General features: G+C 33.9%; 1 protein-coding gene across 2 annotated transcripts in view; it reads right to left on the bottom strand.

The window, feature by feature from the left end:
* LOC120413700 (dopamine D2-like receptor) overlaps nucleotides 1-17,127 on the bottom strand; it is a 381,692-nt gene that overhangs the window by 51,219 nt on the left and 313,346 nt on the right. For both annotated transcript variants that reach the window (XM_039574624.2, XM_039574631.2), the window contains exon 3: nucleotides 17,000-17,109. In XM_039574624.2, the coding sequence (XP_039430558.1) occupies nucleotides 17,000-17,109 (110 nt within the window). The remainder of the gene's footprint in view (nucleotides 1-16,999; nucleotides 17,110-17,127) is intronic.

The following is a 17,127-nucleotide window of genomic DNA, read 5'->3' as shown; positions in this document are numbered from 1 at the left end:
AGTTATTGGGATAGTTTTCTTTTTGACTAGGTAATTCAACGCTACCTTTAATCTAGTTTCAAGAGATTCAGATGATGATGGAACAAACTTCACAGCTCAAATATCCTGCAATCAATGAAGCATCAAATCAATTACCTCACGCCACTTCTAGAAAATCATCTCCCAGAAGCTTAAAACAGCCGGACTCAATTACAGCAAATGAAGTACGAAAAGTACCTTCTTGGAAAATTCCGCGCGTACAGATATCAAATTTAGATAAGCGAACGCGAGTACAGCCTGCTCCGATCAACGGAAATTTGTTTTCTCCCTCCCCACCACCAATACTGCGGTCATTGCCTGGGAGGTGGTCCCGAAGGAACGAGGGAAAAAAAACGGCACGCCAGGGAAAAGCGAAATGTAATTGGTGGGCGATATTCGTGGAGTCATTAGAGCCATTGACATTTTATGCATGAAACGTTTTTTGTTTCGTTGATTGGATGTCTTTTGGAGAGTGGCTAATTTTCGTTTTAAATTGACTTGCCTATGAACTTCTTTGAAGTGTTTTGGAGAAAGCTGGGGGAGATTCTTGTTATTGCTGCTAGTTAAGTCTATTTATAACAAAAAAAAATAGCTCAGGTTTTTTTTATAAGTAACAATGCCATTTGGATTTATATTTGAACATTTAAGAGCATGGTTTTCTGCTTAAGTACTTAAATTAATAACTTGTCAATTATAGATAAGAATAAAACATTAGGCTATGAAATTTTTCATAACTTTTTAATTTGTTTTGTCACTGAAAGAAAAAAATATAATTTTAAATAAAACAACTTCTAGTAGGTTGATGACTCTCAAGAATTCAATGGTCTAGGAAATACAAAAATGTCAAAAAGGTATATTCTCGGGCAAAAACAAGCGTAGATGACATTTGAAAACTCATTGTGGAATTGTAAACTTGATTTTACCGCTTAAATGGTAGTTGCCAAATGGGGATTTTTCAACACGAGTCGTGGCAAAAATCAAAACAATCTTGAAAAATATTACTTTACGATACAAGTGCTGAGAAGCTCAACTCATTAGCACTGATTTGAGAGCTGAAAAGTAGAACTTTTTAGTATTTGTACTGAAAAGTAGAACTTTGCGTTTCTGTTATTTCTATCAAACAAAAAGAAAACAAAAGTTTAAATGGGATTTAATTTTTTAGAGTGCAGATTGTGATTTAAACTTAGGGATGAGCATTTGTGTGCATCAAAGATGAACCAAGATGAACAGAGAAAATCCCTTCTAATGAATTATGAGTGAAGATTGACACCTTCTGGGAGAGCAAATATTATCTTTATAAAGAGACTGCTGTCCATCGGATAATGAAACAAGAAGAGAATATTACTCTAAAAGAATGCCGGGAGATGAGTACCTATCTTGAAGTATCCTCTCCTGGAACAAAACGTCAGTCGAAGATTTTTTTTAAATCATGATCGATCACTGCAGATCGTGATTTAAACATAAGTAAGTGCATTTGGACGTTAGAACACCCAAAGGAAATATATATCTCAAAATCTGCAAGTAGATTTGCTACAGAAAATGTTACATTTTATAACAGTTTTTGCAGCAAGCTCATAGCTCAATTTTGCCCGCGTGTAAACATGTCAGCGATCTCCAGTTCTCACCAACACACATATAATGCTGTCGCGTCCCCGAGCAACACTCCAGAGAGAACAATATGTTCGCGCTCTGTCCCTCTCAATTCATCAAGCGTCCATGGCGCGGTGGTAGCGTGTCGGATCAGCAACCTAGAAGTTGATGGTTCAATCCTCGTTCTGTTAAGATTTTTTTTCTGCAGTACAATCAATCAGCCGTCGGTAATGTCGATAATTGTCGGTAACGCGCAAAAATGTCATACCCCTATATCGAAACAAATGAATGAGGACAGTTTTCATGCAGATTCTGATATACTTTGCTGCCGCCATGTATGACAATCATGCGACCGCCGGTTGGGTGAATGAAGTTGGAAATTAAAGTGTGAAACCTCTTTTTACGCGATGCGTTACGTTTTTCTAATTTGTCGATTTCTCTGGAACGACGCAACATTTTTGCAATGTTTAAAAAGCAATTTGTAGGTTTTGTTCAGATCTACAAAACGCTTTTTGAAGTTTGCAAAAATATTGTATGGTTTAAGAGAAATCTTCGAAACAAAAAGCGTAACGCCACCGCGTAAAAAGAGGTTTCTCTGTACAATGAAACCCAGTATATAAGCATAAAAACAAATGTTTTCAAAATTTAGAAAGTAGAAAAAATAACTTTTAAAATTGGAATTTCTTAATTTGAAGTTCGAAATTTGTATTTTGCGTAGATTCTCATTTAAAACAGATGACAAAAAAAATTAAAAAAAAAATTAAAAATAATATATTCAAAACACAATAAGGGAGCGTTCTCTTGATACGTAACGCAAATTGGGAGCTTTTGACATGTTTTATGGATGATCAGTGTTGCAAATGAGTGATAAAAAAGCTATCAATAGATTATCTCTGCACCAAAAATATCCGAGAGTATAGCGGCCGTCACTATAGCTTGTGAGATCTCTTCTTGTGTCTCGTGATTCCCAGCGATGTCATTCTCTCTCTATCACTCTTCCCCTTTTCCTCGACTATGCGCTTTCACCGCTGAGTCTCTCAATCTCTCCGAAAACTGCAATGAGAGAACGCGAGATGGCGATTAGAAGCCGACCACGCATGACGTCCCGTTAAACTGCGTTTGCGAAATTGGTTTTGTGGCGGCTTTTGTGGTTAAACGCTGTTGCGGTAGGATGATCGTGGAAGCGGGAATGAGAGAGAAAAGGAAAATGTCAATCGCGAGTGGGTAAACACGAAAACGTGTTCGGCTATGTTCGGCGCTGAGAGTTTCAATGAAGAGAGAAGAGCAGTTATATTTGAGGCATGAATATTCAGGCGGGATTATTGAAGTTGCTGAGAGCTGATATTATGATATTTTAACAACCCTGTGGATGATACCTATGCAATTTTTCGTAACGTAACAGAAATTTTCACACTCCTCCCATCGATTTCCAAAAAAAAAAAATCACGTGGTTTATGGATGGTCCCCTAACTGCGTTATGCAATAAGAGAATGCTCCCTTACTCTAAATTTAGAAAATTCTACAAAAGAATTTTATAAAAGAAAAAACAATTAATCATTTTTAAGGACACTTTTAATTGTACACAAGACCCCCGGGGGCTTTGAGATTTCTAAAAAAGGAGTTTTCACTTGGTTTATGGATGGTCCCCTAACTTTGGTGTGTAATAAAAGAATACTCTCTAATTCAAAACATTGTAAAATTTGACCAAATTTTAGACAAAAATCAGACATTTTTTTTTGTTTGGTTTTAAAATTATGAACTTTGAAATTTGCCAACTTTCTAAATAAATCTTGTTTTTTTAGTTAAAGAATGATCATAATTCGAATTTTCCATTTTTGTAGAATTTTTGTAAGTTCAAATTTTTGATAATTTGTTCAAGTTTTTGAAAATTTGAAATTTAAAATAAAAAATCGAATATCAAAATTTAATTATAGAATTTTCCATTCGTTTCTTTGAATTCGATTTTTTTATGTTTTAAAATGATGGTGTAAGTGTGGTCAAATCTTCGTTTTTTTAACAAAAAAATAAACATTTACTGAATTTGACAGTTGAGCAATTCTCTAAGATTTCGGTCATTCATTTTTTTTGTATTTTTTAATCCGGCTGAAACTTTTTTGGTGACTTCGGTATGCCCAAAGAAGCCATTTTGCATCATTAGTTTGTCCATATAATTTTCCAAACAAATTTGGCAGCTGTCCATACAAAAATGATATATGAAAATTAAAAAATCTGTATCTTTAGAAAGAATTATTTGATCGATTTGGTGTCTTCGGCAAAGTTGTAGGTACTAAAATTTGATTTGCAAAAATTTTTTTTTTTTTATTTTCTGAAATTTTTAGAATGGGCAAAAAATCTTTGACCGAGTTATGAATTTTTGAATCAATACTGATTTAAAAAAAAATACAAAAATTGATCGCAAAAAAATTTCAACTTCATTTTTTGATGTAAAATCTAATTTGCAATCAAAAAGTTCTTTAGTGAAATTTTGATAAAGTGCACCGTTTTCAAGTCATAGCTATTTTTAGGTAACATTTTTGAAAGTAGTCGCAGTTATTATTTTTTTAAAATTAGTTTAAATTAGTGTAGTGATTTGCGAAAAAAAACACTATTTTTAATTTTTTTTTCTGATATGTTTTAGAAGACATCAATGCAAACTTTTCAGAAATTTCCAAAATGGGCAAACAATCTTTGACCGAGTTATGAATTTTTGAATCAATACTGATTTTTTCAAAAAATCGAAATATTGGTCGCAAAAAAATTCAAACTTAATTTTTCAATGTAAAATTGAATTTGCAATCAAAAAGTACCTAAGTGAAATTTTGATAAAGTGCACCGTTTTCAAGTTATAGCTATTTTCAGGTAACATACCAAAGGCACCAAAAAAGTTTCAGCCGGATTAAAAAATACAAAAATTAAAATTAATAAAAAAGACCGATTTCGTAGAGAGTTGCTCAGTTTATAAATTAAATTTGAAACCTCTGTATCTGAAATGGTATATCTTCAATATTTTTGAGTTTTAAAATGTTCAAATGTTTGAATATATTATTTATTGTAAAATTTTCATTTTTTTTAATTCCTAGGTTTTCGAATTGGCGATTGTTCACGCTTCATACAAAAATAATATTTATAGATCTTTGTTCATATGGGGGAAAAGGTGGCCTAGATTTTTTTTTTTTTGATTGATAGTATTTTCATTGTTTTCAATTTTGCTGCAATGCTGCAATTTCCGGATTTTGGAGTTATAAATGTGCTAAGGTTATTTTTTGCATTTTTGAAGATTCTTACACGCGTAGTCTGTAACAACGCATGCTTGGTTCTGAGACAACATTGTTCACCGTTTATGCATCCCTGGTTCTAACATGAACTACAACTTTGCTGAAGACAGCAGACACCCAATTCGATAGGCAAATTCCTTCTCAATATTCTTGGATTTATTTTCCCAACTTCTATTTTGTGTACTCAAAAGCAAGGGTCCTGATTGCTCATAATCAACCACTCCATTCGCGAGCACAAATAGCAGGCGACGCGATACTGCCCTGATGAATTCCTACCGTTTGTCACTCTATCACCATTCGCTCCCGAACACTCTCTTTTCTACTCTTCTCTCTCTCTGATCGGCTCAGTCTCCGAACGGTTCAGACAGGCCGATCGTCTCCGATCACTCTGAACTGAAAACATTTTTTCTCTGATGCGCTGCGTTATACTCATTGATTCGGGTTGCCTAAAATCAATGTTATCAATTAAATTGTGTATTTATTTTGATTTCATAACATTAAAGACACCATTCAAAGAAACTTCCACCAAGAAAAAATCAAATTGATAGCAAACTTAGGGCGTGAAGACAAAAAGACTGCCGCGCTGGCATTTTGTGAGAGTGGCTCTTCGCTGAGCATGGTAGTGTGTGAGTGTCGTCGAGCGACGGAGTAGGCAAAAATTTTCACGATGTATTTGTTCGCTGAGTGAACAGATCGGGCCACTCGCTGGCTGCTTGCGAGACTCATTCGCTCATGAATGCTAGCGGGTTGGAATAGGCGACGAATGGATAGGCGATGAGTGAGTGGTTTCTGTTCATTGAACCGAAAATCAGGACCCTTGCTCAAAAGTTACAAAGGTTTTATTGTAATATTTTATAATCATTATCTTGAGAATGGAAGTTATAGTTTTCAATCAGGGCATCAATAAATATAACAGAAATCTTTTTGAAAATATGAATTTTCTTTTTTTTATGTTGTGGATGAATGAAGTTTTTTTTCATAAAGAAGATTGAAAAAAATCCATCTTAATTAATTAAAGAAAATCATTCGAGTTATTAAAAACATTCAATTCTTTTACCGTGCAGTTTTGCTTTGAACTTGTACATTCCTTTACACAACAATATTTTTAAGAATTGAAAATTACTACCCGATTATTTTAAGAATTGAAAATTACTACCCGATTATTTGAGTGCTGATAGATAATTGGGTCATCTTTTAAAATTTAAAGTATTAGACTCATATCAAGGAATGAGTGAAAAATACTACAATATCGTCTTATTATGTGGATAAACCATTTCCGAAAATCTTTTCACTTTCATCCTTTCCTTAACAGGAGACAAACGCATTGTTCAGCAGAATCAACAAATGACATTCCCTTGTAGGATATCAATAAACGAGCGAAGAAAAAAAAAGACTCCCACCACGATAACGAAAGTGAAAATAACGAGCCCCTTTGCAAGAAAGGAAACAAAAAAAAAGAAGAAAAATCAGGAATGATAGCGCTCACATCCCTTTCGCATGGAGAGAAAAGCGCTGAAAATTGAATAAATTTGAAAGGATTTGCGTGTTTTTCTCGGAAGTTGGGCCCGGGCGGCGTGAAAAGCTCTTTTCCCAAAGACGACGGTGGAAGCCCGGAAAGACACACGCATCAATCATTAGGGGGAGGGTTGCGAAAGCTTTCTGATGGCTTTTTGATTCGGCTTATTTTTATTCTTCTTCTTCGACCGAGCTTCTGGGAAAATTCGCCTCCCTGACGACAATCCGTGGCCAGGAGTCGGAATTCCGGTAGATGTGAGTGTGCTTGTGCTGTGGAATTGAGCCCCAAAATTGTTGCCTGTTCCTTAACGATAGATTTGAGATTTTGTGGGAGTGTGGAATTTGTGGGAAAAATCTGAGAAAATGAGGAAAATTTTGTTGAAGTCAGACACGCAAGGTGATGTTAAGAAGACGTGATTTCATTCGAAATTTAATGATCTTTTTCTGAGAAGATACCATGAATTGAAAAAGATTTTTCAAATTGTTTGAACTGCAATCGAAAATTACAGTCCATTTCCCAGAACCAAAAGCTAAAATAAACCATCCAAATTTATTCGTTCTAAGGTCTTCACACTGGAGCCTCACTTGTGAGCCAAATTGAGCGTTCGTGAGCAACATTGGAGTACTGTTGGAGAGCATAACAGCTGCACACTTTTGCTCGAGAAGCCACAACTTTGGACAAGCATTCCAGGAGTACAGTACTAAGCCAACTGTAAGTGTAGTGCTTGAAAGAGTGTGAACGCTTGCGAATGTAATCATTTGGAGGAGTTGTTTTTTTTTTGTTTTTTGTTTTTTGCATTGACTTCAACACCTGAGATTGCGAGATAATTTAATCTGTTGAAAATCTCTTATTAATATCATATAGATCATAGAAAAAATTAAATAGAAATGTAAATAGAATATTCATTGCAGCAGATTAAAAAAATATTCATCTATTTCCAATATCCATTAGTACGTTTCTATCACAATTGATAGAAAATCTCTCTGCTAAGCAAAGCAGATTATCATTCCCCGGAAACCAAATCCATAAAATGCTTCCAGCTGCACCCGGTTCGTGCGTACCCGCTCAAATCCGTTCGTCCAGTTATCAATTTCGCTCCGGAACGGGGTCCATAGCTTCGCTTTCCATTTTCCGTACTCACACAAATCCAGCGTTCGTAGCGTTCACCACTTTGGCACTTGAATTTCGATTAAACCATTTCATGTTTGCTGTCGTGTTCCCGTCCACGGAATGCAGATTACAGTTGGCCAGAGGTAAACAAGGCCTCCTTCCTCCCCCAGGTTTACTTGGCCAGCCCTCCTTCTCCACCCCGAATGACCAACTCCGATTGCAAAAAGAGCACACGCACACGGGAATGTGTGCCCGCGCACTCGAAAAAGGATAATGCACAAGGCTGAAATTGTCATCCGCTGATGGTGGATAGTGGTCAAAGTGGTTTGGTCTTTGGCGAAAATTCCTTTTAAATAACAAATTGACAAAAGTACATCTTGAAAAAATTAGAAAAATATAGAAAATCAGAAAGACAACAAAAAGACAGAAAGACAGAAAGATAGAAAGACAGAAAGACAGAAAGACAGAAAAACAAAAAGACAGAAAGACAGAAAAACAGAAAGACAGAAAGACTGAAACAATGAAAGACAGAAAGACAGAAAGACAGAAAGACAGAAAGACAGAAAGACAGAAAGACAGAAAGACAGAAAGACAGAAAGACAGAAAGACAGAAAGACAGAAAGACAGAAAGACAGAAAGAGAGAAAGACAGAAAAACAGACAAACAGTTTTGATAGAAAAAAGTTTTTAAAAAGGACAGAAAATAGAAAAAAATACAAAGTTTCAATTTGTTCCACAGTGCATCACGGGCAATCTATAGATTCAAAAAGGATGTCGCATTGAGTTTAATGCTTTCACCTCTACCGTAAAATGCCAAAGGTGACCATCGGGAAACTATAAACGGCGAAGCAATTTGGGCAATGCTAACTGCTGTTGGTTGGACCATAATTGGTGCATTCTTCGCCAGTTACGAACAGTCCGAAAGCTGCAATTCAATCCCATTTTCACGGTGTACTTAAATTTGACTTTTAAAAAATTGATCAATAAATTTCTTCTAAACCTTTTGCATATTTTTCAAACAAAATTCTAAGATATATAATTATTAATTTTAAATCGATTTTCCACAAAATCCACCCTGTTCAATTGCTTCAAATTGGCCAAACATTTCAAAGTTTACAGCCCCGATGATCAGATGATCGGCGTACAAATTTGCCAATTTTTGGACCCCGACAGAGAATTTGCATTTCCCCGTATTTGCACACTCAAATAAGCCATCTCGTGGACACTCGCGGCTTCAATTTCGCGACGAGAAATGCTCTGCGTGATGTTTGCTGAAATGCGGTTCTGCGTTTGAATAGCAATCGCATCCTTCCAGTAGTTGGCGAGGAGGGAGCATAGCGATAGAGATTGTCAATATTGTTGCACGAGTTGTTGTGCCAGGTGGACGCGCCATGTTGAAACAACAAATCAACAAGTCACGGTTGGAGTTGGCAGAGGAGGGAGACTTCAATTTCAGGAAATGGTGACCTTAAAGATGGTCGAAGCTGTTTAGAATTTCTCTTAAAGCCTTTTCCCCTAAAAACACTTCCTATTTAGCCTATGTGGATCAATCGGACCGCGCACTGGACTCACAATCCAGAGGTTGCCGGTTCGAATCCCGAGGTGGACACAAATTCTAAGTGTAAAAATAGGTATTCAGTGCCCTCTCCCCGTGTCATACCTTCACACTTAGGAGACCCGGGAGGCGGAGTCTTATCGCTAGAGAACGATACACGCCTGTGGATCCGTTGATGAAACCGCAAGGTTTAAGAGGGCCACATTATAAAGTGTTACGTCGATTCCGTTTTTTATTTAGCTATTTATCACTCGATTTCAGTTGGAAACGATTTTAATGAGCTGTAATTGAACGTCAAAGTGTTGATATGGCAACATTAGAGGCACGGTTGAGTTAGATGCTGTTTCTCTATATAAAATTTGCTCAACAAGATTGCCGAAATCGATAACAATTTTTTTTGATTTACATGTCAAAAGTATCGATTTGACGTATTTTTCAAGATTTTTTTAAAATATTGTATCGGTGAAATTAATTTTTTTCGAATTTAACATATTTGATTTTTGTAAAGAAATTCAGTAAGTTGTTTATATCTGTTGTCTTTGATGTGTGATCAATTTAAATAATGAAAAAGGCAAAATATGACTAAACAATGCAAAATAAAAGTCAAACTAAGAATATAAGAATCAAAGGTATGGCAATACATAAGGTCAATTGGACAAAAGGTCGAAAGTGGACTGAAGGTCCTTTTTTTCAATAACTTTTCTAACAATTAAAAATATATATATTTTTTAAATCAGCCCTTATCATAAATATTGAAAAACAGCTATATCAAATGGTTTTGAACAGCTTTCGCTTAATTTTACTTTTATTTGCATCAAAATTTAGTTTTTATTACAACTTATTTATGGTCTCTTCATGAAAATTTACATTTTCCATGTAAGCCTGTCCAAGTATTTGCATTTTTACATTTTTTTCAAACTTGTTTTAAAAATCCAACCATACTTTTTCAAATCTCAACTGTTCTTAGACATATGTTAAATACTTGAACTATTTATTGAAAATCATATGATCGATTTTCAATAAAAAATTCAAGTATTAAACATATGTCTAAGAACAGTTTACGAAAAATATGTTTCAATTTTTTTAAATCAAGACTTACATTTCAAAAGGGTGTAATATTGAATGTTTGGCCATTTTGAAGTGTAAGTCGTGATTCAAACAAATTAAAAAAAAAATCACGAACGTTTCATATTTTAACATTGAAAATCCGACCATTAAATGCTGAGATATCGACATTAGAAAATGGTGGGTTGTTTGGGTGAGACTTAAAAAACAACAATTTTCTTGTTTTTAAACCTTTGCATGGCAATATCTCAGCAACTAAGGGTCGTATCAACAAAGTCCGAAAAAGCAAAATATAGAGAATTTTCTCAGCTTTTCAAAGATATTTTTTTCAAAAGTGGGCAAACATGGGCACTATTTTTAAAAAATGAATGACTGCGACTTTTTTTTAAAGTTACCTAAATATGGCAATAACTTGAAAACGGTGCACTTTATCAAAATTTCAATAGAGTACTTTTGGATTGCAAATTTGATTTTACGTCGAAAAATTAAGTTGAAAATTTTTTGCGACCAATATTTCGTTTTATTTTAAATTCAGTGTTGATTCAAACATTCATAACTCGGTAAAAGATTTTTTGCCCATTCTGGAAATTTCTGAAAAGTTGGCATTTGATGTCTTCTAAAACAAATCAGAAAATAAAAAATATAAAAATATAGTTTTTTTTTGCAAATTAAGTTTAAGTGACAAAAATTGAAATAAAAAATCACGAAATTTTTTTTACCGTGTATCATATTTTTTCAGTGTAGTCCTTATTTATACCTACAACTTTGCCGGAGACACCATATCGATCAAACAATTCCTTCCAAAAAAACAGATTTTTGAATTTTCGTAAATCATTTTTGTATGGACAGCTGCCAAATTTGTATGGAAAATGATATGGACAAACTTATGATGCAAAATGGCTTCTTTGGGCATACCGAAGGCACCAAAAAAGTTTCAGCCGGATTAAAAAATACAAAAATTAAAATTAAGAAAAAAAGACCGATTTCGTAAAGGTTTTCTCTTTAACAAGTTTGTAAAAATTTGAAAATCCTTCAGAATATCAGATATATTCATTTAATTTATTGATATTAAAAAAACAGAAGCATGACTGTTACACTCTATTTAGCATTTTGGGATAATTATTGTTCCAAAATGAAATTGCAGGCACCAGATAAATGAAAAAGTAGGATTGAGGATCGACGCAAAAAATGAATAACACCTCAATATTTTTTTTAAATCACAGAAAACACATAGTCTGGGCTTTCAAAAGAGTTGAAAATCGAACCGACTTATTTTCGGAAAACACTTAAAATCTTCACTGTTTTAATAAATTTTTGGATTTCTTTTTCAGCAACTATTTTTTTCGAATGTGAAAGTATGGAAATAAGAATTATAAAGATTTTTCTCAGCTGTTTTAAGAACTCATCTTTGGACAATATTAGAATTTGAAGATGCATTTATTTTTTACGGAAAATTGCCCTCAAATGACTAACTTCTGTAAACTATACATTAAACGTTCTTTTAAATTGAAAGTTTGGTTTATCTTTAAAAAATCTTTGAAAACGTTTATTAAATTTGTCAGTTTGGGAACAATGAAAATAGTGTAATTTACTTTGAATTTAACTCAGATGCTGAATTTTTTAATATTTGATTAAGTAATTTTAAGCAATCTAGCAAAGCAAATTTTGTCCATACTTTCCATTGTTCCAAAAATTGCAATTTTGCTTTCTTTTAAAATATCCAACCCAATATCCAAAAATATTTCATTTCATTTCATTTATTGGATTTTTTTTGCAAAAACCTCAGTGTAGTAATTATTCTCAGCTGAGATATGGGGTACAAATGACTCAACAAATGACTAATTCAAACGGTGTTAGAGTTTACTGGTACACGGGAGAACAAATTGAGCAGGGGAAGGAAAAAAGTTACAAAATAACCTTTTAAATTTAGTAACTTTTTTCCTTCTCCTGTCCAAAATCCAAAAATATGGATATTGAAAACACAACTTTCAGTGAAAACGGTGAATTCAAAAATGGGGGAATCACTAACAACTTTGCCGAAGATATCACATTGACCTATCGAGTTTCGATTAATTACTTACAATTTTTGTATTGAAAGCCTTGATTGTATGGAGTGGAGACTTTAATAATGAAACATATCCAATTAGGTCATAGGAGATACACTCAAAAAGTTTTCGCCAAACAAAATAAAAAGGAATAAAAATTTCTTGAAATCAGCCAAAATACTTTCCAAAATTCAAAAAAAAAAATATTTTTGACGATAAGATGATTTCGTCTGAAAAAATATATTTGGGTAATTCTCTACCAACTCACAAGAAATCGGGAAAAGTTGCCCCGACCCCTCTTCGATTTGCGTGAAACTTTGTCCTAAGGGGTAACTTTTGTCCCTGATCACGAATCCGAGGTCCGTTTTTTGATATCTCGTGACGGAGAGGCGGTACGACCCCTTCTATTTTTGAACATGCGAAAAAAGAGGTGTTTTTCAATTATTTGCAGCCTGAAACGGTGATGAGATAGAAATTTGGTGTCAAAGGGACTTTTATGTAAAATTAGACGCCCGATTTGATGGCATACTCAAAATTCCGAAAAAAACGTATTTTTCATCGAAAAAAACACTAAAAAAGTTTAAAAAATTCTCCCATTTTCCTTTACTCGACTGTAAAAATTTTTGGAACAAGTCATTTTATGGGAAATTTAATGTACTTTTCGAATCTACATTGACCCAGATGGGTAATTTTTTCATTTAGAAGAAAATTTTTCATTTTAAAATTTCGTGTTTTTTTTCAAAACTTTTTATCGTAAAATCGCGATAACTCGTGATGTTTATAAGCAAACCCCTTATGTCTACATATCAAAATTTTTGTAATTGTCTGCTCTACAACTAACACTCTAAAAAATAACCCTGCAAACTTAGAAAAAAAACGAAATTTTAAAATGAAAAATTTTGTTCTAAATGAAAAAATGACCCTTCTGGGTTAATGTAGATTCGAAAAGTACATTAAATTTCCCATAAAAGGACATGTTCTAAATTTTTTTACAGTCAAGTAACGGAAAATGGGAGAATTTTTAAAACTTTTTTAGTGTTTTTTTCGATGAAAAATACGTTTTTTCGAAATTCTGAGTACCCCATCAAATCGGGCGTCTAATTTTACATAAAAGTCCCTTTGACACTAAATTTCTATCTCATCACCGTTTTAGGCTGCAAATTATTGAAAAACACCTCTTTTTTCGCAAGTTCAAAAATGGAAGGGGTCGTACCGCCCCTCCGTCACGAGATATCAAAAAACGGACCTCGGATTCGTGATCAGGGACAAAAGTTACCCCTTAGGACAAAGTTTCACGCAAATCGAAGAGGGGTCGGGGCAACTGCTGTGTGAGTTGGCGGAGAATTACCCATTTCCAAACACATTCCATTAGATTCTTATTGGAATTTTGAATACACTTATAAATAAATAATTAATCGAAATCTAAAAAAATATCTCAGATGAAATTCACATCGAGTGTTCTCAAGGCAGCTGAGCAGTCAAATATTTGAGCTTTTAAATTGCTAGACAGAGCCAAAAGCATGAGGAAAGCTACTCAAAGTGATGAAATAGTTTCGTGCCCTCCTCGGTATGGTCACAGGAGAAAGACTTGCTGCCGGAGCGTGCACTTTTGTATTTGGACAAATATTTTCCTACATTTTCCGAGCAATTCATCACGGCTAACGATGGAAGGTCAGAGAAGGAGAGCTGTTCGTGGGATTTTCCGCCTTGGGTAGTTGATACCGAAACCCAACATTGGTTGAAATGAGGTTTCTCTTAGTCATAATAACTTTAAATATTTAAAACTTGTGAATCAATTTAACAATTGAAATTTCTTCAATGTGATAGACCCATTATGAATTATTAACAAGGAAAGCATTTTAATTTTCATTTAATCACTTTTCAATTGTACAATTGCGTGTTCGTTTCAAATGCAAATGTAAAAACTGTGTTTCTTTCCCAACTTTCTCCCCCAAAAAACGAAAAAAAATGGCTTGATACCCTGCAATTTTCATCACATAATCACTCATGCAATCGTGCGGGGACCAAAAGTGGGGATTCCTTTTCGTGCAATTTACATGTAATGCGAACAAGTTCCCCACTCCCCCTTCCACGTTTCACGTGGAAAGTGGAAAGTAATTTTTCCTGCAAGCAACCGTTGATCAATCGCATGTGAAACTGCAATGCAAATGTGGAATTGTACCAACTAGAGAGTGGTTAGAGAGGGGAGGGTGGCAAATGGAAAATCGTAGCAAATCTCTACCTTGCCATTACTTGTGCTGCTGCTGTTCTGGATTTTCACCCTTTGGAATATAATATTGGAGCTTTTCTTCATCTTTTTGAATGTCGTCGTCGTCTTCGTGTTTGCACTAGTTATTGCTTCCTCATACATACTCGATTGCGATTGCGATGATCAGCGGGCGAGCAAGCACCGGAAACATGTTGCCACACTGAGCTTTGCTCTCCTTTAAGGGTCAGGAGCTTTTTTCCTCTCTCTCTCTTTTTCTTCGCGCAGCTGATGCATTTGCTCCAGATGTGAAAAGGGAGCCCCCTTGACTGAGTGTGTTCAATCAAAGTTGTGCAACCGGGTGGGATTACACAGCAGCAGCAGCAAATTTATTATGATTTATGTCTGGAGAGCAAATCTGAATTTGGCATAGACTACTTGCTTTTTTTTACTCTACAAGCAAAAATTGCATGATTGCACATCATATTGCAATCGCTTTGGTTGGTTGTGTTTGCAAACAGAAATATTATACAATCGATTGTTTTACATAAATGCTGAGGGCAATGGAATTCGTTGGACTATGAGATCAGATGCAATCGAATAAATTCAACTTAATTTTCGTCAATACTCATTTTTCTCATGTTGTGTTGTGTTTTGTTGATTAACATAAAATTTGAACATGTTTTGCCAATTATCATAATAAAAAATCAAATAAAAATGCTGCATTAAATTTAGGGCTTATATAGTCAGTAAAAAAATAAAACCTAATTAGTACAGATTATTGATTTTTAATACTAAAAAACTAAATTCGAACATTCAAAAAATATCCTTCTTGTGAAGCTTCTTAGTCTGCCATTATCGAATGACGAAACGGTATACTTTTCATCGTCAAAAATCACAGTACCGTAAACCGGGGAGACATTTAATTTAAAAGTCACCCCTGCTATCAATGTCCCCCTCTGTTTAAGGTAGCTAAAAAAAACCTTTTCAACATCCATTTGTGTGCTGAAGAGTTCAATTTTTCAGCACATGTATCGAAAAGTACTTTTCGATAGTATTTTGGAATTTGACATCTGTCCTGACGGCAAATAACATTCAAGTGGAGAAACTAACGTATTACTGAGAAAATCTAATGCAAAGGGTGTTTCTGGAAATTGAAAAAAGGTTGTATTTAATTCGTTGAAAAATTTGAGTTTTTCAGCACTCCACTTGGTGAAAATATATTCATTATTTAAGATAAAAATAACTTAACGCTCACGAGTTATCATCAATTGTCCACTTGCAAAATCAAATAATATCTGGAAGGTTTTGAATCCCGGATGAACGAAGACGATTTCGTGGCCATATAGAATTTTCTAAAGAATATTTGTAAAAGAGTAACCATCAACCATGACAGAATTATCTATTTAAAAATGCTTTATGGAACAAAAAATGCAAGCTTTTTTATTATTTTACTTACAAATTTGTAAAAGTCGCAACTGTTGCATTAAAAGTGCTCCATAAAAATAAAAATGCAAAACTAAAAACTTTTTGATAATTTAAGGATTAGGTTTTCTAGGAAAAATGTCGAACTGAATATTGAAAGGTCATTATTTTGGCATTATAACGTTGTTTTAAAACATAATCCATCAGAAAAATAAAAAAAACTCAAAGTTGAAATATAAGTTTTTTAATAAAAACCCCCGTAGAAAACCGATTAATTCGTTGTTTTTTGTTATGTTCATGACAGTTTGCAATTTTCGATTTGCCTAAATTTTTATTTTGACAGCAAATTTTTATTCGTTCTAAACGTTGTTACAAATCAAAAGATCACAAAAATTTGAAAAACCAAAATAGATTTTTTTAAATTATTGACATTTATTTATTTAAAAAATCGTCGAAGTATTTTTCAAGGGAAATTTTAGACCAAATTTTTAAAAGGAATTTTAAAACGTTATAACATCAATTTTTTTTTAACTCAAAGTCGATATTTTTTAAATTATACATAGTGATAATTTAGAAGTTTTTGTCAGTAAAAGTTTCAGTTTCGTCGTGGTATGGTTAATTTGAGCTCCCTCTCCAATCGACAGAATTGAGTTTTATTGAATTCCCTGCCAAAAAATAAAATTGTTAATTATGGTATAAATTATTTGAGATACCATGCACACCCCCTTATTTTTACGCATGGTTGTCTTAAATAATTCCAAATAATTTATACCAATTTTTTTAATTTTATTTATTGGGCGGGAAATTACTAGAATTCAATTCTGTCGATTGTAGCATTTTCAGGTAGCCCAAATGTATCATATCTTGATGAAACTGAAGCGTTTAATACCATCAATTTCAAGTGTCGATTTGTGTAATTAATTATTCAGTCAGGTGGAGGAGGGGGGTCTTATATTAAAAAAAAAATTGTTCACATGAATGGTCCTTATGAATTTTTTCTCACTATTTCTTAACATTTCATTATTTGATACATTTGGAGCGAAATCGAGAAAAATGTTGACGATTTTGGAAACATTTCAATGTTTACGAATCAAAAACAAATAGTTACCGGATTAGCGTACACAATTTCTATCCGCGTATTTCTTCTGAAGAAACAAGTCAAGCAGAAGCAGTTTCATACATCCGTTATGCTTACCTGTCTATTGATATTGCAACTAAATTAAATATAGACGACGTTGAGCATATCACATCCATTGCTATGTAGAAATCACAAACGAAATTTGGCAACGTCCACGCTCCGTTCACCTGAAAAGAGAGATTAAA

The sequence above is a fragment of the Culex pipiens genome, chromosome 3 (genome assembly GCF_016801865.2).
Source record: "Culex pipiens pallens isolate TS chromosome 3, TS_CPP_V2, whole genome shotgun sequence".
Taxonomy (NCBI): domain Eukaryota; kingdom Metazoa; phylum Arthropoda; class Insecta; order Diptera; family Culicidae; genus Culex; species Culex pipiens.
The sequence above is the reverse complement of the archived record's forward strand: the minus strand, read 5'-3'. Positions and strand labels throughout refer to the sequence as shown.